At 42.4% G+C, this 23,637-nt stretch overlaps 1 protein-coding gene across 21 annotated transcripts in view; it reads right to left on the bottom strand.

Moving 5' to 3' along the window:
* Window positions 1–23,637, bottom strand: part of LOC132362582 (protocadherin gamma-C4) — a 189,315-nt gene that overhangs the window by 59,793 nt on the left and 105,885 nt on the right. The window contains exon 1 of one of the 21 annotated variants that reach the window (XM_059917304.1): window positions 15,340–17,917. The exons of 18 other annotated variants lie outside the window; for them this stretch is intronic. In XM_059917304.1, the coding sequence (XP_059773287.1) occupies window positions 15,340–17,763 (2,424 nt within the window). In that variant the 5' untranslated portion in view covers window positions 17,764–17,917. Of the gene's footprint in view, window positions 1–7,949; window positions 8,009–15,339; window positions 17,918–21,608; window positions 21,683–23,637 lie in introns of those variants that run through there. 2 more of the 21 variants (XM_059917318.1, XM_059917316.1) reach the window with 2 other exon arrangements.

Below are 23,637 nucleotides of genomic sequence, written 5' to 3'. Positions count from 1 at the left end.
TGACTTTAATTATTAAATGTTTTACATATTCAAAAAGATACCAATCAAAACTCTCAGCAATTTCAGAGTGTGGAAAAACTCTAAAATTGCATACAATAGAAATGAATAAACGTCATTTCAAATGAATAGCATAACCATACTGCAAGTAACTATGAACACTGTACTTTGACTGATAGAAGCCAGATACTATATTTTGAGTTGCCCTATGGGAGAGGTCCACATGGCAAGAAACTGAGGTAGGACTCTAGCTAACAGCCAGCAAGAAACTGAGGTCCTCATTCCAACAACCCATGAGGAACTGAACCATAGCCAGATTCCTGATCCACAAAACGTTTAAGATAACCAATGTTTGTTATTTTAAACGATTAAATTTTGGGCTAATTTGTTACACAGGAATGGATAACTAATATACTAACAAAAGATGCCTAGTTTAGATATAATCACGAGGAAGCATAAAACAAACCAAAATTAAGGGCATTCTATGATATAAATGGCTTATAGTCTTTTAAAACTGTCAGTGTAAGGCAAAACAAGGCTGAGGAACTGTTTCAGATTAAAGTAAACTAAAGAGACATGACAACTAAATGCATTGTGTGAGCCTGGACTTGAAAAAATTACTGTAAAGTATGGGTAAAGTTTGGGTACAGACTATAAATAATCACACTGTATCAATGTTAAACTTTCTTATTTTCATTATTGAAATTCAGTTATATAAAGAATGTCCTTGTTCTTAGAAAATACACAATGAAGAGCTCAGGAATAAGGAGACATGATATCTACAACTTACTCTCAAATAGTTCATAAAAACAGTAACCTGTGTACACTCATAAATACATATACACATGTGTACACACACATAGGAATGATAGAGAATGAAAGAGAAATGATAAAGGAAATGTAGCAAAAGACAAAATATTAACAATAAGTGGGTAAAGTGTACACAGTTCTTTGTACAATTCTTGCAACCCTTCTATAAATTTGAAATTATTTCAAAATAAAAAGTTAAAAAAAAACTTGCTGTGAAGGTACCTATCAAAATTACAAGCCCATTTTTTTCTTTGACCCAGCAATTTCACTTCTGAAAATTTATCCCACAAATATATTGCATATGTACAAAATCATGCAGGTACAAGGCTATTCAATGCAGTTGTTTGTAATACTCAAAGACTGGAACAACCCAAGTATCAATTTATTAACCTGGAGACTGATTAATAGCACAATAGAGTACTAAGCAGCTGTTTAAAAAAACAGCTTTCTTATGTATTAATATGAGAATATTTTTAAAGGATACATTGAGGAGTGAAGAAAGCAAGATACAGAACAATGTATAGCACGTTATCTCTTTTGTAAGAAAAGTGGGGAAATAAAAACATATATCCGGGGGCTTCCCTGGTGGCGCAGTGGTTGAGAGTCTGCCTGCCAATGCAGGGGACACGGGTTCGAGCCCTGGTCTGGAAAGATCCCACATGCCACGGAGCAACTAGGCCCGTGAGCCACAACTACTGAGCCTGCGCGTCTGGAGCCTGTGCCCCGCAACAAGAGAGGCTGCGACAGTGAAAGGCCCGCGCACCGTGACGAAGAGTGGCTCCCACTTGCCGCAACTAGAGAAAGCCCTCGCACAGAAACGAAGACCCAACACAGCCAAAAATAAATATATTAATTAATTAATTAAATTTTAAAAAACCAAACATACATCCATAATTCACCCACATTTGCATAAAGAAATACTGAAAGGGTACTTAAGAAACTAATTAAGTTTACCTCTACAGGTGTTAGGCTGCAGCCCGCAGGCCTACAAGCTCTGTACTTGCCCAACTGCAAGACTGAAGAAAAAGCCCGGAGACCGTGACAGAGACATCAGTGATTTGTTGGATAGGGAATCCTACAAGTCAGAAGCAAAAGGTCGTGGAGCAACACTCCGCCATGAACAGCAGACAGCAAGCAGGACTGAGCAACAACCTTCACTACTCACGGGAAATGGAGGTTACCATTTATAGGGGGAAATGACGTCAGGTTGGCTCATCAGTTACCAGGGAAACCAGCGGCTGGGGCAGGGGGCAAGCACGTAGTTACTGATTAAACCCCATGATTAAGAGGATTGGATAATCATGTGAGTAGGGTGTAAGTGATGCAGGGACTGGTCAGGCAGGGGATTTTCAGAGGGCAAGAGAACAGCCATCTTGAGTGGCCTGACCATACACTCCACCCCTACATACTCTGCGTGACCCTTACAATCTTGGTTCACCCCCTCTTCCACGATATCCCTGATGTCTGGTATGTAGAGGTGCACCACAACCACACACCACAAATGCCACACAGACACCAGCAGCTGAAGAGTATCAAGAGTAAGACAGCTGGTATGTGAAAAATACTCATTCGCCATGTGGGCAAATTGTGGAGCCAAGCGCTTACCGAGTTGATGGAGAGGGAATCTATGGCAGGGTTGTCCTGGTCTAAAGCTTTCGTAGCAGAGGAAATACTGTGGGAGTTATTGGGTATATATACACAACATTGAGTTTGAATGAGAGCACAGGTCCCCCCCTTGTGCTGCCATTAGCACGTCCAGAGCCATCCTGTTTCGAAGGACCACTTGTCTCATTTGGGTGGTCTCCTCAGACAGGAGGGTAATTGCATGTCTAGTATTATTTAAGGCAGCAGCTGTATGTTTAGCCAGGGCTTCTACTTGCCATTCTACATCAATAGAGGCATCTCGCTGCAGACCCAGCAACCAGACACATTTCACAGTGAGGCCGCTGCCATTGCCCAGTCCGTGAACAGACTCCCTCTGCACAGGCTAGGGATGAAATGTAAGATTTTTAACAGGTACAACACAGAAAATATCATGACCTTTGAGCAAAATACAAGCAGTAACAGCACTCTGAGATAATACCACCCCTGCCTGTGGTTTTTTTGTCTTGGCCTGCAGTACCATTACTGCCTATCCACCCTCAGTACCCTCAGCTGGTGCTGAATACTGAAGAGGCGGTATAACAAGACCAGGAGGTTAATATAATGCTGATGTTCTCTAGTAAGGGTCTCTGATTAATTACCTTAGTAGTTTAAGTAGGGCTGGGTAGAAGACAGGTGAAATCTATAAGTCCCTTTCTAATCCTATTCCCCACATACACTGTGGAGTATGCAAACCCAAACCACTGGGGACTTAACTGCCAGTCCCAGGGCCAATTTGTAATGTTTTCCTCTGGTGGGGAGATCTGGTGGCAAGTGCAAAAGTCAGTTATCGTCCTGACCGATAGTTGGCAATGGCCTTTCAGTGGTCGACAGTTGAACTAAGACGGTTTGACTAGTTGCCTCTGGGTTGACAAGCCATCAACACTGAGACAATTGCTCCTGGAATGTTCAGTTATAGGAAAAGGGGGAGAAGGAGGCTACCATTTATAGTGCAGTTGATGTCAGATTGGTTCATCAGTTACCAGGGAAACCAGCAGCTGGGGCAGGGGGCAAACACATAGGTGATTAAGCCCTGTGACTAAGAGGATTGGATAGTCATGTGAGTAGTGTGTAGGTGAAACAGGGACTGGTCGAGCAGGGGATTTTCAGAGGGCAAGAGAACAGCCATCTTGAGTGGTCTGACCATACAAGGGGGTAGGAGGAAACGAGTGGAATAGAAAAAGGACAGGAATGGGAATGAGAAAATACATGCCTATTATATAGTTTTGATTCTTGAACCATGTAAATGTGCTTCCTACCCCAAAGTAAAATAAATAAAAGAAAATTAGTAAGATTGAGATAGATAGCAGACCTATAAGGATTCAAAAAAGGTGTCCCTGAGATATTATTAACTGGGAAAAGCAGGTTGCAGAACAGTATATGTACTGTAAGACGATCCCTGTTGTGCAAACAAACAGCACACACATTTACATATACAGAAAAATGCTTGGAAGTATACATAATCAGGTATTAACAGTAGCGACCTCTTGGGGGTGAGTCTGGAGGCAAGGTGAGGGTGGTGAGGAGAATCTGATGTTTTATTTTCTTAAATCTCCTTTTAAATTGAAATATTGTTTATATACAGTGAAATGCAAGGATCTTAAGTTCAATGAGTTTTGGCAAGTGTATACACCCATATAATCTACCCCCATCAAAATATGGAAAATTTCTATACCCTCAAGGGCAAAAGAAGTTCTATGATCATTAATACTGTTGGTTTCAGCTTAAAATGCTTAGTCACTGTTAATTCACTTAAGGAATATTTATTTAGAGCTTAATAGTGTCAAGCACTGTTACAGGCCTTAAAAACATAGCATGAAAAAATAAATAAATCCTTGTCATCTAGGAGCTATATACTTGCTGGTGAGAGAGAGCTAACACATTGATGAGGAAGCAAGTATGTACCAGATGAAAGTCATAGAACAAGAAGCAGTATCTTTTTTACAATGTTACTGGGGACTCTATAGGATGTTTAAGGTAGGTGTGGGTATACAATCTTCCAAGTATATTCACAATATTAAAATCCAAAAATTGTATTATTATTGCTATGTACTTTTTATCCTAAACATTCCTTATCTGAAATTTTACTGTTTGTAAGCCAAAAATTGATGGTGAAGAAAAACTGAGCTTAAAAATGTCCATGGAAAACATACAATCAAGTGAAAGAAAATTAAACAACAACAAATTTTAAAAGCCTGATAAGTTATAATCCAAACAGAATTCCAGAGGCAGAAAAGAACTGGGTACCAAGACTAGTCACAAGAGTGGGGTGAGTATGAATTAGAGACAGTGAGGTTCTCTGGGTGCTGGATGTTTCTAATAGTGAAAAAAAGATCAATAAGAAAAATAAAACACAGGAGTAGCTCTGCCATGAGCCCCAAAAACATACCTGTGTAGAGCTATCAGGAAGTTTATCATGCTCAACCTGGTAAAGATCTACGCATCTGAAGGGATTATCACAATGGAAGAAATCAGAGTAAAAGAATGGTGACCATATGCCCAACCACACTCTTAATATCTGCACTTGGATGTTTCTCAGACTCTTAAACTTAACATGCTTACAACTAACTCAACTCTAGATTTCTTTGAAATCTACCCTTCTCTAGTCTTCCACATCTCACTAAATGGTACCTTTGTCCATCCAGTTCCTTAATTCAGAAACCTGGAAATAACTCTTATGCCCCCCTTTTCATCCTTTATTCAGTGAACAATTTTTTATTAAGAATCTATCACGTGGGGCTTCCCTGGTGGCGCAGTGGTTAAGAATCCGCCTGCCAAGGCAGGGGACACGGGTTCGAGCCCGGGGCCGGGAAGATCCCACATGCCACGGAGCAATGAAGCCCGTGCGCCACAACTACTGAGCTTGCACTCTAGAGCCCGCGAGCCACAACTATTGAGCCCCACGCGCCACAACTACTGAAGCCCGCGCGCCTAGAGCCCGTGCTCCACAATAAGAGAAGCCACCACATGAGAAGCCCACGCACCGCAATGAAGAGTAGCCCCCGCTCACCGCAACCAGAGGAAAGCCCACGTGCAGCAACAAAGACCCAACACAGCCAAAAAATAAAATAAAATAAATAAAAATTTTTAAAAAAGGGGACTTCCCTGGTGGCGCAGTGGTTGAGAGTCTGCCTGCCAATGCAGGGGACACGGGTTCGAGCCCTGGTCTGGGAAGATTCCACATGCCACAGAGCAGCTGGGCCCGTGAGGCACAGTTACTGAGCCTGCGCGTCTGGAGCCTGTGCTCCGCAACAAGAGAGGCCGCGAGAGTGAGAGGCCCACGCACCGCGATGAAGAGTGGCCCCCGCTTGCCACAACTAGAGAAAGACCTCGCATAGAAACGAAGACCCAACACAGCCATAAATAAATAAATAAAATAAATTAAAAAAAAAAAAAAAAGCTTGCCTTCAATTTTAGTGCAGCCTCCCAATCAGTTTCTTGCCTAGAGTCTTCCTCAGTTCCAATCCACAGGATGGATTCTAAACACTACTTATAAATTTACCAAATCTAATATCACAGGTCAAAAACCTGTCATGTCTACTGCCTCAGGAACTAGTTAACCCTTCCCCTAGGGAAAAAAAAATCTGCCTGCCAATGCAGGGGACACAGGTTCGAGCCCTGGTCCAGGAAGATCCCACATGCCGTGGAGCAACTAAGCCCGTGCGCCACAACTACTCAGCCTGTGCTCTAGAGCCTGCGAGCCACAACTACTGAGCCCACGTGCTGCAACTACTGAAGCCCAGGCTCCTAGAGCCTGTGCTCCCCAACAAGAGAAGTCAGTGCAATGAGAAGCCCGCACACCACAGTGGAGAGTAGCCCCTGCTCACCACAACTAGAGAAAGCCCGCACACAGCAAGGAAGACGCAACGCAGCCAATAAATAAATAAATATAAATAGATAAATAAATAAATTTTTAAAAAAAGAATCTATCACGTGCTAGGCAATGATATGAAGAATATAATAATAAAGAAAACAGTCCCTGCCCTTACAGAATTTACATTCCACCCACTCCATTATTGTCTTGTTGGATATATTTCCTAAATACATCTCCAATCTATCCATTTATTTCTTTTTTTGTATAAATTATTTTATTTTATTTTATTTTATTTATTTTTGGCTGCATTGGGTCTTCATTGCTGCGCACGGGCTTTCTCTAGTTTTGGTGAGCCGGGGCTACTCTTTGTTGCAGTGTGCCGGCTTCTCATTGTGGTGGCTTCTCTTGTTGTGTAGCACAGGCTCTAGGCACAAGGGCTCAGTAGTTGTGGCCCACAGGCTCTAGAGCACAGGCTCAGTAGTTGTGGTGCACGGGCTTAGCTGCTCTGTGGCATGTGGGATCTTCCCGGACCAGGGCTCAAACCCATGTCCCCTGCATTGGCAGGCGGATTCTTAACCGCTGTGTCACCAGAGAAGTCCCTATCCATTTATTTCTATATCCACCGCCTTCCCTTGAATCCAGTCCAGCACCATTTCTTACCAGGAACGTAGTCTCCCCTCTGTTCTCCCTACTTCCATTTATAACCTTCATAAATCAATTCACCACACAGCAGCCAGAGTAATCTTTTAAAAATTTAAACCATATCTTGTCTCTGCCTTGTTTAAAACCTTTCAATAGCTCCTAAGTACAAGGTTACTTAAAATGTACCTCACTTACTTATTTTTCATTTCTAACCTCCCTAGCCCTTTTTAATTTGCTCAACTTTTCTTTTCTTTTTTAAAGGTCCTTTATACATGCTATTTCCTCTGCCTGACACTTTCTTCTTTAATCTCCTATAAGTTACCTAGCTAACTTATATTCATCCTTCAGATAGCACACTAAGAATCACTTCCTGAAAGAAGACTTACCTGACCCTTCAGACTAGAGTAGGCCTCTCTATTACAAGCTCTCTTAGCACCTGGTTTTTCTCCTTGGTGGCATTTATCAGGCTTGTAAAAGATCATATCATAGAATGGGGGCCCATTAATGCAGAAATCATATCTGCCTGTTCATTGATGCACCCTCGGCACCTAGGACAATGTCTTGCATATAATAGGCAGTTAATAAATATTTGTTACAGAAATGAATGAATGATCCACTCTACTAGACTTGGGGCAGACACTAGTGTTTGCTCTGTTTTGGGATGGACTCTTCCAACCTACTCCTGCACAGAATGTAAGCCTGAACTTACGTAGAGGTGATTTAAGCTTATACTATATTCTCTTACATTATATTCTCATACAGTATGAGAATAGAGCACCCTACACCTCTTGTTTTTCAAAAGCATATGCAATATACAAAAATCAATAGTTTTTCTGTAAACTAGCAATCAGAAAATGAAATAAGAAATACATTTTACAATAACATCCAAAAGCATCAAATGTGTAGGAATAATTTAATAAAAGATATATAAGACCTAAAACATTGCTGAGAGAAGTTAAAGAAGACCTAAATAAATGGAAATATGAAATACATACTATTCTCCTGGATTGGAAGTCTCAATATTGTTAAGATGACCACTCCACCAGTAGATTTATGGTTTCAAGGCAATCAATCCCATTCAAAATCCCTTCAGGCTTTTGCCCTCTAGAAAGTGACAAGACAATTTTAATTTATTTGGACAGGCAAAGAATTAAGAATAGTCAAAACAGTGTTGAAAAAGAAGAAAAAACTTGGGGGACTTACTACCTGACCTCAAGACTTATAAAGCTACAATAATCAAGACAGAGTGGTATTGGCAAAGGGATGGACAGATCAATGGCACACGATGGAGAGTCTAGAAATAGACCCATATATATAGATCAAATGATTTTCAACAGGGGTACTAAAGCAATTCAATAGGAAAACGAAAATTTTTTTGACAAGTGATGCTGGAAAAACTGGGCATCCATATGGGAAAAAAGAACCTTAACCCCTACCTCACTGAATCACTGCCTCATACCACATATGCAAAAACTACTTTAAATAACGTAAATAGAAGAGTCAGTAGGTATAAAACAAGTGCCCCTTGTTCACCAGGAATATTCACTGCCTCCTCTAACATACTGCTAGAACAATGTTAAATAAGGTAAATCCAGTAAATGAAAGTTGAGATGCTTGCCTTTTCTTGGTTTCCAAGCTTTAGCAAACTTTTCAGGTGAGCATCAGAATCCAGGTTGAAGATGCCAAATTATCTGATTTGTTGAATTCCTTTTGGGGACCAACAGCCAGGTGGAATTTATAATAAAATTAACATATCTTGGACAACAAAACCCACATCAACAAGGAACCCTACCGTGACTAACCAATTAGACACACTCTAATGCATCTTCCTCCTAATATTCTCTTTCTTTTGACTTACCAGTAATTCTCCTTTCACTCTGTTCAGTGTTTCCATATTATCCATTTTACGTATTTTCACCTTCCAAAGGTAACTGTTTTTCCCTTTTTGTGTGTGGTCGTTGTTGCTATATTTAGACGGCAAGCTTCCAAAAAGACTGACAGTAACATATATAATGGGGAATTTTATATGCAAATGTTAGTACATAATTTTTTAAGTGTTTATAAACTGCAAGTTTGGTGAAATGCCACACTACCATTATTGGGATCCATTTGTACAATTACCTGATTACAAGGAATGTCTCGATTTGGCATTCTGGGCTAGCTCAAATTCACTCAAAGTATTCGAATTGGCCACGGTGGAGTAGGAGATACGGCCATTGGGTCCCAGATTGGGATGTGAGGTGCAGACTTGGGCAATGGAGGTGCCACGAGGGCTGTTCTCATCCACGTGGACCACTTAGGAGGCCTGACGGAAAACTGGAGCATTGTTGTTGACATCGCCACTGTGCTGTGTGATGCTTCTGCTGGAGGAGAGTGGTGCCTTACTTCTGTCAGCAGCTGTGATGGTAACATTGTACTCCAGGGTTTGCTCCCACTCTAGGGCCCCAACTGTTACAAGCTTGTAGTAATTATTGGTGAAAGATTCAATTCTAAAAAGTGTATTTTCTTGTACCAGACATTTGACCTCCCTGTTTTCTCCTGGATCTGGATCCTGTGTTTTAAACAGAGCAGTTACTATCTGAGGTGCAGAATCTGCAGGAATTATTATGAAAATAGAAGTAAAAATAATCTCTGGGAGGAATTCCCTGGCAGTCTAGTGGTTAGGACCTCGTGCTTTTACTGCCAAGGTTGAGGGTTCAATCCCTGGTCGGGGAACTAAGATCTTGCAAGCCGCCAGTTGCGGCCAAAAAAAAAAACTCCAGTACTTTGTCATCATCATCTAGAATTTTGATCTCAGCTACACTGGGAAACCAATCCCCCCACACACCCCCATTCCTTCCTTCCAAAACTATGGAATACTTCTTAATCTCTTCATATTCCGATGTACTTAAGGTTTTCATTTCTCCTCTACCATGATCAAGGCCAAACTAGATATGGGTACTCTGGGCTGCAAAGACATTCTTGATCTCCACTTTGATGCCCTTGTCCAGGTCAGTGGCCCTCAGCCTCACCATGGAGGTGCCTAGGGGCAGGTCTTCTTGAAGGCTGACCCTGTATACATTCTGGCTGAAATCGGAGGTTGAGGGGTTGCAGTTGGCGTCGACCACCAGGGTCGGGATCCGAGTGGTTCTGCTTCTGGCGCTCCCCTCCATCTAATGCTGTCAGGACTAAGTGATGCGACCTCTGCTCTTCCCAGTCTAGTGGCTTCTCTAACACAAGTTCAATCTATTTGTTTCCACTGTTGGTCTCTTTTACTTCAAAGACAAATATACAGTTGCTGTTAGGGTGATAACTTTGTAAAGGAACTGCTTCCATCATCAGGATCTTTTGCAGGTACTATTGCAAATCTTGCTCCAGGCTGGATCAACTCACATATTTAACTCAATAGCACTCCTGCTGAACTGGGGAGTACTATCGTTTACATCTTGAATATCTATATTAATGTGAAAAACATTTAAAGGATTCTCAACTACCACTTATAAACGTATGATACAAAGTATAGTATGTGGGCATATCTGCTCCAGGTCCATCCTGTTACTCACAAGTAAATCCCCACTTTCTTCACTTGGAGTGAGGTATTCTTTTTCCACATTAACTTGCAGCTTCTGAGCCCACTAAGTCCTGGACACCTAGCCCCAGATCTCTGGCAAGGTGCGATTAGGAAAGTCACCCAGTGGAAATATTATGGGATCTCCTTGTTTACCCCTGTTTCTACGTGGGCTGATAGCAGTGCTCTGAGTCCCTACTCTAGAACTGCAACCTGAAGAAATTAGAGGTCGAGGTTCTGAAGAGTTGAGAGCAAAGAGAAAGATGTTTCTCACTGGAATTTGCAAGTTGAAAAGCAGTAGTACAGTTTTATTCAGGCAATTCAATATTCTTGGAAATTTATATTCTCAATGACTCCAGCATATGAAATCAAAGCAATGACTTCTTTTTATTTCTTCTAGACATTTAAGAGTATTTTTAGATTGAGTCTCTCTTTTTATTTTTTGGTAGGGGAAAAGGCTTTACTTTTTTCATGTACACAGTCTCAGGATGAACTATTGGTTGGATCTTCAGCTATAAATATATAGAAAGCTTCTAGCAAGTTTCACAACATAGAAATCTTATGGATTGTGGCACCTATTTAAAAAATTTGATAAATCTTCAGTTCCTTATCTTTATATAGATAGATCAGAGAGTTGGCTCTTATTAGGAGTTTGATGTAGAGGGAAAGCACAAGTAAAATGGATTTGCACTATGATTTTTCCCCAAGAGATTACTTTCTAATCATTGAATTCAAGCCTTTTATTGAGTATTTAGAAGGTATACAAACCACTGTGTGAAATTCTTCAGAGACTTAAAGATGAACTAAGAAATTATGCTTGTCCTCAATGATTATTAAACATAGTAGATCTTTTTATGGCTTCTCTCAGAGAAATTGTGGAGGTACTGATTTCTTTTTACATATAGATAAATTATTTTATCTGCTCTATGGTCCATCTGATGGCAATTTCATCACATTTTCCTGAACTAGAGCTCTTCCAATTTGGTATCCAGAAAACTTATCCTCTATCAAAGATTTTTTTCAATTATCTTTGCCATTGGCTATCTTTTCCTATCAGTGTTTTAAAAATGTGTCCTAAAGAGTGTGCTCTGTTATTGATAACTTTTCATTAGGTATGGTTTCCTAAAAATGAACTCCAAATGTAACATTAGAGAATAAATCTGTCTCTTTCCTAATTTATACAGTCATTAGTTTGATCAACATCCCGTCACAACTATGTGTTTGCTTAAAATTTTTAAAAATAGCTTTATTGAGGTATAATAGATATACAAAGAGTGGCACATATTTAATGTGAAGGCGTTTACTTTTTTGAACTTGATACCTTGCATAAGGATAAAGCAGATTTTTCACCAGAACTAATCAATTCATGATCACAGCTATACTCTGTTACATATAACTGAGAAAACTGTAATACAATCCACTCGTTTATCATTAGTCTTCTAATGCAGCTTAAAATAATCTATGGGTTGAGTAGTCTCAACAAGTTGTACAGACTCAGCAAGGATCCTAGGCCATTGCTGCTTCACGGAGGGTATCTCTTATAGAATGGAAGTAGGGGAAGAATGCTGATAGATTACATTCCAATTTTAGGTGCTATAAAATAGAGGAACTACAACTTTTAAGTTATAGCTGAATACTTTGATTAACTAGATTAAGTGAGTGCATACCCACCTTCCATATAACACAAAGGAAGATAAGAAAAGTCCTTGACATAATTTCATTACTGAAACCAGAGGAAATACAAACATCCAAACCCATTGTCCAATTACTCTAAAAAAACCAATCAAAAAATAACCTAATTATCAATCCTAAATTATCAACAAATATCCTAAAGCTAAGATTGATATTTTGTGCAGCCATTAACTTAAATTCTCATGTGGGCAAAACCAAATAACTCCAGCTTTCAGGTTTTGGTGATCCATTTTCCATTTAAATCATCCTAGCAATTCTATTGGAGTAAATTGGTCCTTAAATAATAAGTTACACAGGACCCTTGTTTAAGTTAAACTATCATTCAGAGAGAGAAAAATTAACATTCATAAAATTGTCTCATCAAAAACAATCTTCCCCCTATCTTTCATGACCCCAAACAGGGCCTTCTCAATCAAGAACATGCCTAAGCACTTAAGATTTTTACAGTAGCTTTCATAAAACTGTTAGAACAGTTTTACCTCCACTCACAAGTCATCCCATTGTATCGTCTGGAGGAGCACACAAATCATTATTACTTTTCCCAACAGAATGTAAAGTGTACTGATATTGAAAGCAGGACTCATTTTTCTATCAACAATGTTAAAAAAAAAAAAGGGCTACTGTTAATTAAGTACATATTATGAACCAGATGGTTTATATGTTATCACTAGGCTTCACCACAGTCTTTCAAATGACATATTACAATCCCTATTTTGCTGAAGCTGAAAGCAATTAAATAACATCAAAAGTCACACAGTTAGGGCTTCCCTGGTGGCGCAGTGGTTGAGAATCTGCCTGCCAATGCAGGGGACACGGGTTCGAGCCCTGGTCTGGGAAGATCCCACATGCCGCGGAGCAACTGGGCCCGTGAGCCACAACTACTGAGCCTGCGCGTCTGGAGCCTGTGCTCCGCAACAAGAGAGGCCGCGATAGTGAGAGGCCCGCGCACCGCGATGAAGAGTGGCCCCCACTTGCTGCAACTAGAGAAAGCCCTCGCACAGAAACAAAGACCCAACACAGCTAAAAATAAATAAATAAATAAATCTAAAAAAAAAAAAAAAAAAGTCACACAGTTAGGAGTTACCTTGTTACATAGCTAATGTTTCTCTGTCACACTACATCTTGGAAGACTGATATTAGGTAATCCCCAGAGCACATACATTTGTTCATTCATTCACTCAGCAACTATTTAATGAAGCCAATTTAGCTCATACTGGAAGCATAATTGAGATCACTGATACCTGACATACAGCCTAAGGGTCATCACTCTTCATTGCCCTAGCTCTTAATGATTTGTCCCTAAATCAAGTTACATTAACAGAGTCAGCATAATTGGACTATACTAGTTCAGCTTCCCAAATAATTTCTATTGTGTGTTACGTCTTTCATTTTGAATCAACCACCACAAGAAAACTGGCCACGTGATAAACATTTTGATAGCTTTTACAAAACAAAAGAAGTTACATTTCGCTCTATTTTCCTTGGTATTATTTAGAAAGCTCTACTTATTAAATTCCATTTGGAACTTAATGTCAATATGAAGTTTGCCATTTTAGATATGCTCAAAAACTTCCTTCAAGGGGGAAAGGTAAGCTGGGATGAAGTGAGAGAGTGGCATGGACTTATATATACTACCAAATGTAAAATCGATAGCTAGTGGGAAGCAGCCGCATAGCACAGGGAGATAACCTCGGTGCTTTGTGACCACCTAGAGGGGTGAGATAGGGAGGGTGGGAGGGAGACGCAAGAGGGAGGAGATATGGGGATATATGTATATGTATAGCTGATTCATTTTGTTGTAAAGCAGAAACTAACAGACCATTGTAAAGCGATTATACTCCAATAAAGATGTTTTAAAAAAAAAACTTCCTTAAAAAAAAAATAAGACAAATAGATCCACTCTATATTTCCTCTTTCTATCTTGGCTGTCAAGAAGCATAAAGTGATATGTGAATTTCAGTAGCAGTAACTGCCTCATTTTAGGGCAACTTGATTATCTTTCATTCTCCAGATCGTTTTCAATCTCTTTTATAAATCTTGGTTTTAATTAACTATTGTATTTTTGAAAACAGATAGGCAACAAGTCAGGAGAAAATAATTAGGATGTTATGATTTCCTTCCCCTTTATAGAATTCACCAAAAGAAACCAGGCTTCTCACAGGTTCCAGCAATGCTTTCCTAAGAATAATATATTTTAGCATTTGATTTCTGTTCAACATTCTACAAAGAGCGTAAGGTTCTCAGGAAACAGAATCTGTGCATTGTTGAGAAAATTGTCCGTGTGTGAGAATTATGGGAAATTTTAAACAAGAAGAGAGAATTACTACAAATTTACCACGATATCAAAAATGTGCTCAAAACAGAATCTGTTAACTCTGAATATTCCACAGAGTCATCATAATGTCATCAGTGTGGATAATGGGCAAAAGAAATATCTAAACTGGAAACACATATAGACTTGTATTCCTGAACTCTATAATGGGGATGAAAAATGAACAATCTCTTCAGTTTTTCCTCATGACAACACTTACACCGTGCATATTTCAGTGAGAATGTTTTAAATGCATAAGAAATAAACTCACGATATTTGGAATTTCATGAATGATGTGAAACCATGAAATAACTTAGGACACTGAGAATGTATAATGTATGCTTACCTAATGACCAGAATTATTGCACTTGAAAAGAAACTAAATGCAATTTATGAATTTGCTAGGCAATTTTATGTGTAGTCAGAAGCCGCTCTATTTATAGAAGTTTATTTAAAATATCATTTATATACTTTTGATTGAATTAGATTTATCCCCTCTAGAAGAATCTGTGTTCTTAACAGATAAATTGGCATCAGACGTTCAACATAAACCTGCTGCACGGCCAATGGGAAATAAAAACAGCAATCAAAAGCAGGAAGAGCTGTACAGTTGGTAAATTAAATTAGAAAAATTATATAGAGTATTAAAAAGTACTGTATAAAATGGATATAAAATTTTATATATAACATATACAAATATATTTTTTAAATTATTATAAATAAGACGTGAGGGAAAGCCTGAAGGAAGTTGGCCCGGTTGTCAATGGTGTCTGCAATGTTTATATAAATTTCTCGCTGTTTTATAAATTCCGAATAAATACTAATTACCTGTAATAAGAGATATCTTGCTCAAATCTCAGAGGAGAATATTTGATATGCACTCACCTGAATTAATGCATGATTATCTTTAGAAAACACGGAATCCCCCGAGAGCAAGACAGGCTCGCTTTTCTCACGGCTCTCCTGGCTGACGAGCGTGTCCGCGTAGTTGGGCTGCGGGAAGATCACGTGACCCCCCCGCGAGTCCGCGGTGAGCCAGGCCTCGTGGGAATAGGTCTGCAGGAAAGCCCGCACCCCGTCCACGCCCTCAAAGTGAGACGTGGGCACACCCGCTAACCTGCCTCCTGAAGCCTGGAGCAGGCGCGACGTGTGCCAGCGCCTCAGCCTGAGCGCCAGCAGCACAATGACAAACGCGAGGAAGACGCAGGAGACCGCGGCCACCGCCACCACCAGGTACAGCGTGAGGCCTGAGTCGTCGGGGCTGGCGGGAGACTCAAGGCTGCCTAGTTCAGCCAGGACGTCAGGGATGCTGTCCGCTACTGCCACTGTGAGCGTGACAGTGGCTGAGAGAGGGGGCTGGCCGTGGTCCTGGACCGCCACCACCAGGCTCTGCTTGAGTGTGTCACTGTACAACAGGGCCCGCGCTGTGCGCACCTCGCCCGTGTGCAGCCCCACCGCGAAGAGTCCCGGCTCACTGGCCTTGAGCAGGCGGTAGGACAGCCAGGCGTTCTGGCCTGAGTCTCGGTCCACAGCCACCACCTTGGTCACCAGGTATCCGGGCTCTGCGGAGCGGGGTGCCAGCTCCACGCCCGTGGAGCCATCGGTGGGTATGGCGGGGAAGAGGATCTCTGGCGAGTTGTCGTTCTGGTCCAGCACGAACAGGCTCAGCGACACGTTGCTGCTGAGTGGAGGGTCCCCGCTGTCATGTGCCATCACTTGTAGCTGCAAGTTTCGGAATTGCTCATAGTCGAAGGACCGCAACGCATACAGGATGCCAGTGTCTGAGTTTATGGAGATGTAGGAGGACAGGGGAGCTCCCTGGAGGCTGTCCTCCGCCAGGGAGTAAGTGACCCGGGCATTCTCTCCATAGTCGGGGTCTTGGGCGGTCACAGAGGCGATGGACGCTCCTCTGGGGCTGTTTTCTAGGATATATGCGGAGTAGGAGGCATGAGAGAAGGCGGGCGGATTGTCGTTGGTGTCTGCCACATTCAGGGTGATGTGAGTTTCCGTGGACAGGGGCGGACTTCCTCGGTCAGTGGCAGTCACCGTGATGTTGTAGCTAGGAACCAGTTCTCGGTCTAGGAGTGTGTTTGTTACTAAACTATAATAATTTCCGTAAGCCTTTTCTAATTTAAAGGGCAGATTCCCTTGGATGAAACAAATCACTTGTCCATTTTCCCCAGAGTCTTGATCGTTTACATTTAAAAGGGCAATTAACGTCCCTCTGGGGGAGTTTTCCAGAATGGAGCTGGAGAGAGAGGTGACTACTACTTCAGGGGCATTATCATTCACGTCCAAAACTGTGATGAGGACTTTGGCTCGTGCAGAATATCCTGCGTTATCCATTGCTTGCACTTCCATCTCGTAGAATCCTGATTCCTCGTGGTTCAACTCCCCTATTGTTGAAATTGTTCCTAAATTACAATCTAGCTTGAAAACTTGGGCCGCTTTGTTGTCCACATACCGGAAGGAATACATCACTTCCGCATTGGCTCCTTCGTCAGGGTCGGTGGCGTTTACCAGAAGCAGCTCAGTGCCCACGGCCACATTCTCCGGAACGCTCACACGGTACTCGGACTGAGCAAACGCTGGTGCGTTGTCGTTCACATCAACGACCACCACACGGATGCGCGCGGTGCCAGTGCGGACTGGATAGCCCGCGTCGGAAGCCGTGAGAACCAGGTGGTGAACGGCCTTTTCCTCGCGGTCCAGGGCGCGCTCCAGCACCAATTCTGGGTATTTATTACCATCCGCTCCGCTTTGCACGTCCAGGGAGAAGTGAGTATTACTACTGAGCTCGTAGCTCTGGAGTGAATTCTTCCCTATATCCGGATCCCAAGCGTGGGGAAGGGGGAACCGCATCCCAGTGGCTGCATTTTCACTCATTTTAATTTCTAATTCACCTTCCTGGAAATACGGGGCATTATCATTAATGTCCCTCACTTCTACCACTACCCCGTATATTTTCACTTTATCCTCCATCAGAATCTCCAGATTTAGTTGACACTTGATGGACCCCATGCAGAGCTCCTCCCGGTCTATCCTGCCGGCGGTGACCAAACTGCCGCTTCGCGGATTCAGAGCGAAAAGTTGTGTCCTACCTCTGGAGACGATGCGGACTCCACGCTCCTCCAGTTCCCAGGGCTCCAACCCCAGATCCTTGGCGATGTTCCCCACCCTAGAGCCTTTCTCCAGCTCCTCGGGAACCGAATAGTGGATTTGGGTGCATCCAGTTTCCCACTGAACCCCCAGGAGAACTCCCAGCAGGACCAGCTTTTTGCAGTCCTGGTGCAGTCGCGCAGGAGTCATTGTCACTTTCCTTGAGGATTATTTCCAATTCTTCCCTTGATCACCGAAGTCCGGATCAGCTCATCCGTCCTTAAAATCCGACAGTTGTGGGACCCAAGCTCTTCCAATCAGTTTCCTCACAGTCCCGGAGATGGTTAGTTTTTATCTGTGCTTTGTGCTTCAACGCGAGTGCCCGGCTAGCAGGATCTCTCTCTGCTTTTCTCTCCCTGATTGGTGAACAGCGGCGCTCAGAGTCCTAACCAATTACTGCACAATCTTAAACTCCGTGAAAGGATTTTAGTTTTTAAACCTTAAATAGCTCCACCTACTGTTCTTCAAATAGGGATGGCAGCGGAGCCAACCAAAACTACAGTATTCATTTTACTTGGAATTTCAGTGAGCTTCTTTTTATTTCCCTAGATTTTTCATACAGAGCCACTTTCTTGAGATTATTTTCTGTACCTGTAGGCGTATTCTGATTTTTCCAATGAGCTTTTACATGAATTTGAAGTTTCTATACACAGTAGATTTAACTGTATATTTTAGTGCACCTGCTTTGGTATCACCCCCACCACACATACACACCTATTATGGGAATCTCCTTAGGAGTTTCATGTTTTGAGAAATTATATAACAGAATAATTAAAAAATTTTCACCCAGCTAAAATCTGTGGCAAAATTTTTTGGTAGATTCTTAAATTTGCCTAAATGGAAGAACTACTTTAACATGTTGTTGACATTTAACATTTAAGAATCAAATTTTCACAATAATATGGAAACCTAAAAATAAGAAACTTGATTGTACACATTACCAGAATCACACCTGGCAGGAAATCAAGTGAAGAAGACACAGTAACATTTTAAGAACAAAATGGAAGCATTCCAACTAGCATTTGCTTGAAATAAGGGTAGTACTCTACTAATATATTTCAAAAAAATATTTAGGATCAATACCCTGTAATAAGCCATGATGGAAAAGAATATGAAAAAGAATATATATATATGGTATATGAATCACTTTGCTATACACCAGAAACTAACACAACATTGTAACTCAGCTATACTTCAATTAAAAAAAAGAGAGAGAATGTTTAGGAAAATTAGAACCCAAAGAAAATTATAAACTTACCTTTTTCTGGGAAACAAACCTAATTCCAGTTACTGAGATTTACTGGTAATATATTGGAAGCCCATCCGAATACAGGAAAAAAATCCTCACTATTGTGCTTTCATGTGTGTAAATATTTAGATTCTGAGGATAAACATGTTTGGCAAGTATACCATAAAATAATATCTTTAACACTGGGATGAAATCTACAGGTAGCTCTGAGAAAAGGTAGGGCACAAAACTGATCTATTCAATGGCACTCAAATAATCCCTAGCAAATTGTACCTAGAGTAAAGAAAGGCCTTAAGAAAAGCCTTATATGCCAAGATATTGATGTTCTGAATAAAAGAAATGCCCAAAGGAAAAAAATATTATGCTTCCACTAAAATATTTGAATGGGGCTTCCCTGGTGGCGCAGCGGTTGAGAATCTGCCTGCCGGTGCAGGGGACACGGGTTCGAGCCCTGGTCTGGGAGGATCCCACATGCCGCGGAGCAACTGGGCCCGTGAGCCACAATTACTGAGCCTGCGCGTCTGGAGCCTGTGCTCCATAACAAGAGAGGCCGGGATAGTAAGAGGCCCACGCACCGCGTTGAAGAGTGGTCCCCACTTGCCACAACTGGAGAAAGCCCTCGCACAGAAACGAAGACCCAACACAGCCATAAATAAATTAATTAAAAAATAATAATAAATAAAATAAAGCTTGTAAAAAAAGAAAAATATTTGAATGGCAGCGGCATCATAATACCCACTTCTCACAGTAAGAGAGATTTTGTTTGTGGATAAAGAATAACTCAGATGAAATTGTCAAAATATTTAAAATACTTGAGGGTTAATAATGGAGTTGCTGACCCACCCAGAAAGGGACAGAGAAGACTGAGAGAGGGCAAACAAAACTGAAGTGATAGTAGATATAATCTGTTTAAGATTTTCTTTCCTAAATATTGGTTTAAAAAATAAACCAAGCCCATATGCAGATGAAAGGCATTCATTGAAACTCACGTGAATGGAAGCAACAGAGTTAGAGCTTAACTTGTTATTCTCTTCAGTGACACTTACTACCAAAAGAGCTTCATTAGAAAGATCTTGCGGGGGCACCATTTCTGGGGTCATGGTGAGAAAACTGAACCTTGTTTTCTGAGAATCGGCAACGTTCAGATTGTAGGAATAAGGCAAAGTGCCCTTGTTGTAGTTGGGAGAAACCCCTGCTGAAAGCAGCACCAGGTGGCCAGGCTAGAGGAGCGTCGCAGGCTCAAAGCAATGGCCAGAATCACCACGAGGAGGAAGAGCACAGAGACCAAGGCCAAGGCCACCACCAGGTAAAACCGCAGCTCAGCTTGGGGGTCAGTGGGCTCAGAGTGGTCACTGAGGTCCGGCAGCGCCTCCTGCAGGCTGTCCGCGATAACCAGGAGCAGCGTGGCGGTGGCCGAGAGGGGCGGCTGTCCCCCATCGCGCACAGCAACCAGCAGGCGCTGGCGGGCCGCGTCCCTGTCGCCCAGGACCCGCGCCGTGCGCACCTCGCCCGTGCGCAGCCCCACGCTGAAGAGTCCGGGCTCGCTGGCCTGCAGCACGTGGTAGGACAGCCAGGCGTTGTGTCCAGAGTCGGCGTCCACCGCCACCACCTTGGTGACCAGGTAGCCGGGCTGCGCGGCGCGCGGCACCGTGTCGAAGAGCGCCGAGCCGTCGGGTCCCAGCGCCGGGTACAGCACCCTGGGCGCGTTGTCGTTGCGGTCGCCCACCAGCACGCGCAGGCTCACGTTGGCGCTGAGCGCGGGCGAGCCGTGGTCGCGGGCCTGCAGCGTCAGCTCGAAGGCGCACAGCTGCTCGTGGTCGAAGGCGCGCTGCGCGAACACCACGCCGCTCTGCGCGCTCACGGACACGTAGGACGGCAGCGGGCGCGGCTCCAGGTCGCCGGCCAGGATGGAGTAGGAGACGTGGCCGTTGGGCTCCAGGTCGGGGTCGGAGGCGCTGACTTGCGCGATGGAGGCTCCAGGCGGGTTGTTCTCGGCCACGTGGATCACGTAGGAGGCCTGGTGGAAAACCGGAGTGTTGTCATTAACGTCGCTGATGTGTAGAGTGACACTTCTGCTGGAGGAGAGGAGCTGCTTGCCCCTGTCGGTGTCTGCGATGGTGACAGTGTACTCGGGTCTGCTCCCGGTCCAGGGCCCCATCTGCCACAAGCTTGTAGTAATTATTGGCGGAAGATCCAATTCTCAAAGGAGCTCTCTCTTTTATGAGACATGTGACCTCCCCGTTTTCTCCCGAATCTTTATCATGTTTCGAACAAAGCAATCACAGCTCCCGGTTCTGCAACCTCGGTTATGGAACTGGACACTGAAGTGAAAACCACCTCTGGGCCATTGTCGTTCTCAACTAAAATTTCCAGTATAATTTTACACTCGGTGCCTATGCTTCCAACGTCCTGGCCTCTATGCTTATAGTATAACTGCTACTGATTTCAAAGTCTATAGGGTCTTTGGATTTAATTTCTCCACTTTGATGATCTAGCACAAACATATGTCCAATATCTCATAGTGTTTTGAAGGAGTAGGTGATCTCTGCACTGATGCCTTCATCCTGGTCAGTGGCCTTCACCTTTAGCACAAAGGTGCCTGAGGGCGAGTTCTCACGCAGGCTAACTTTGTACACATCCTGATTGAACACTGGGGGGTTATCGCTGGCATCAGTGACCTTGATCCTGATTTGAGTTTGCCAGTTCGGACCGGATCAGCCCCGTCCACTGCTGTCAGGACCAGGAGGTGAGAGCTCTGTTGTTCCCGGTCCAGAGGCTTCTCCAACACTAATTCTGGGGAATTCTTGCCTTCAGTCTTACCTTCAACCATCAGAGAGAAATGCTCACTATAGCTGAGTTGGTGACTCTGCAGAGAGTTAAGCCCTATATCTGCATGTATAGTTGATTCCAGGCCAAACCGAGTTCCTGGAATTGCAAGTTCATTGATTTGTAAAACAATGCTATTTTGGGGAAAATGAGGTGGATTGTCATTTATATCTTCTATTATCACGTTTACGTGAGAAACATTTAGAGGATTCTCTGCTACAATTTCTAAAGGCACGACACACAGAGGGTTTTGGGGGCAGGGTGACTCCCGATCTATTCTGTCACTCACAAGTACTTTCCCATTCTCCATGTTTACAGTCAAGTATTGTTTCTCTGCACTAACTCTGAGGTTGCGGGTCAATAAATCCCGTACATGCAGCCCCAGGTCCTCAGCGAGATTCCACACCACAGAGCCTCTGTCCATTTCTTCTGGAATAGAATAGCGGATCTGTTTGGAGAATGCCCCGCATAACAAAGGCAGCAAGAAAGGGAAGATTACTTGCCGCCGCTGGGTACCGCTTCTCTGCTTCCCCTTATTTCCCATCCTTCTGTGCATTGCTGCAGGCTCCAACGTTAAGAAAAGATGATTTATAAATTTCGTTTAAAATACCTACATCGACTACATAGAAAACTCAATGCTCCCAGTTTGAACACATCCCAATCTGTATTCTGGAATCAGATTTGCCAAGTAGAGAGCCTGAGTCCAGGCTACTCTCCTTTCCGACTTGCTTCTGTGACTACACAAGAAATCACTGGGGTAGATACTGGACGCTAGCTCTTGCAGCGCATTGGCCAACAGCGGCCCTTGGAGTCTATTTAGAAAACTGCAGTCAGAAGCCTTGTAAATAATGGGATTTGGTATTCCAACAGATATGTTGAACTGATGTATAGGGAATGAGGCAGTTTAGGAGTTTTGGATAGGTCTGTTTTCCAGTGTTTACTACCAAAGTGGGTTCCTTAGAGACGGGATCCTATAGAAGAGCCATTAACCTAGTAATGAGAAAAGTTTGTCATTTTCTCATTAGAGGCAAGGCACATATTGGAAGAACAAGGCAAAGTCTCCTCTCCAGATTTAGAACAAAGACCACGTGGAAAAAGAGCCCCACCATGTGGTATGGGGAAATTTTGACAGCCATGAAATGACACCCAGTATTATCTTCAATCTGATATGTGTATGATTTTCCTCCTCCTTTCATCAGAGAAAACTGGAGGAGAGATCAAAGCTGTATAGGTTTTACTCAGGATAAGGATAGCCAATACCATAAAGTCTTCTTGTTACTTATAAAAGAGATTTATGTAAAGGATTATGAAGTGTTTTACACTTTCATCATAAAGAGAATATAAAAGCATACCCTAGTAGATGGCTATAGGAATTTAATGACATGAAATGTGAGGGTTTTATTTTTATCCTTTTATAACTGTACCATATGTTGCCTCTCAACAGAACTTTATCACTACCTCTAATCAAAATAACCTTCTTAATCTCAAGTGTCAAAACCAACCTTTCCTTTTTATTCTCTAAGATCTTGGCTGCCAACTCCTAACAGGTTCAGGCTATGTTAAAAAAAAAAAAATGAAACAACCTCCCTCTTCCAGCAAACACCTCATATTCTTTTTATTCATCTAATTTCAGTTCAAGTAAAAGGCCTTAAATCTTTTTTCTCAGTTTGGAATCCCATAAGCATAAATTCTATCCCTAGATGCTCAAAACACTAGCATTTTTCTTGACTTCAAGACAAATTTAGGCATCTGTTGCAGGACTTCCCTTTCCTACAGTTGAAATTCTTTTTGCCCAAACATTAGATACTCAATTTATAGTTAACTATAGTAAGGTCAATTCTGAAATGAGAAGGGATATCTTGAAAGGGAACATGAACATGCAAGTAATTTGCACGAAATATCTAGAAGTGGTGTGAGAGTGCTGAGCTGAATTGACTGTGGAGATGATT

This window comes from Balaenoptera ricei, chromosome 3 (assembly GCF_028023285.1).
Source record: "Balaenoptera ricei isolate mBalRic1 chromosome 3, mBalRic1.hap2, whole genome shotgun sequence".
NCBI lineage: Eukaryota > Metazoa > Chordata > Mammalia > Artiodactyla > Balaenopteridae > Balaenoptera > Balaenoptera ricei.
Note: the sequence above shows the minus strand (reverse complement) of the source record. Positions and strands in the feature narration are given on the sequence as shown.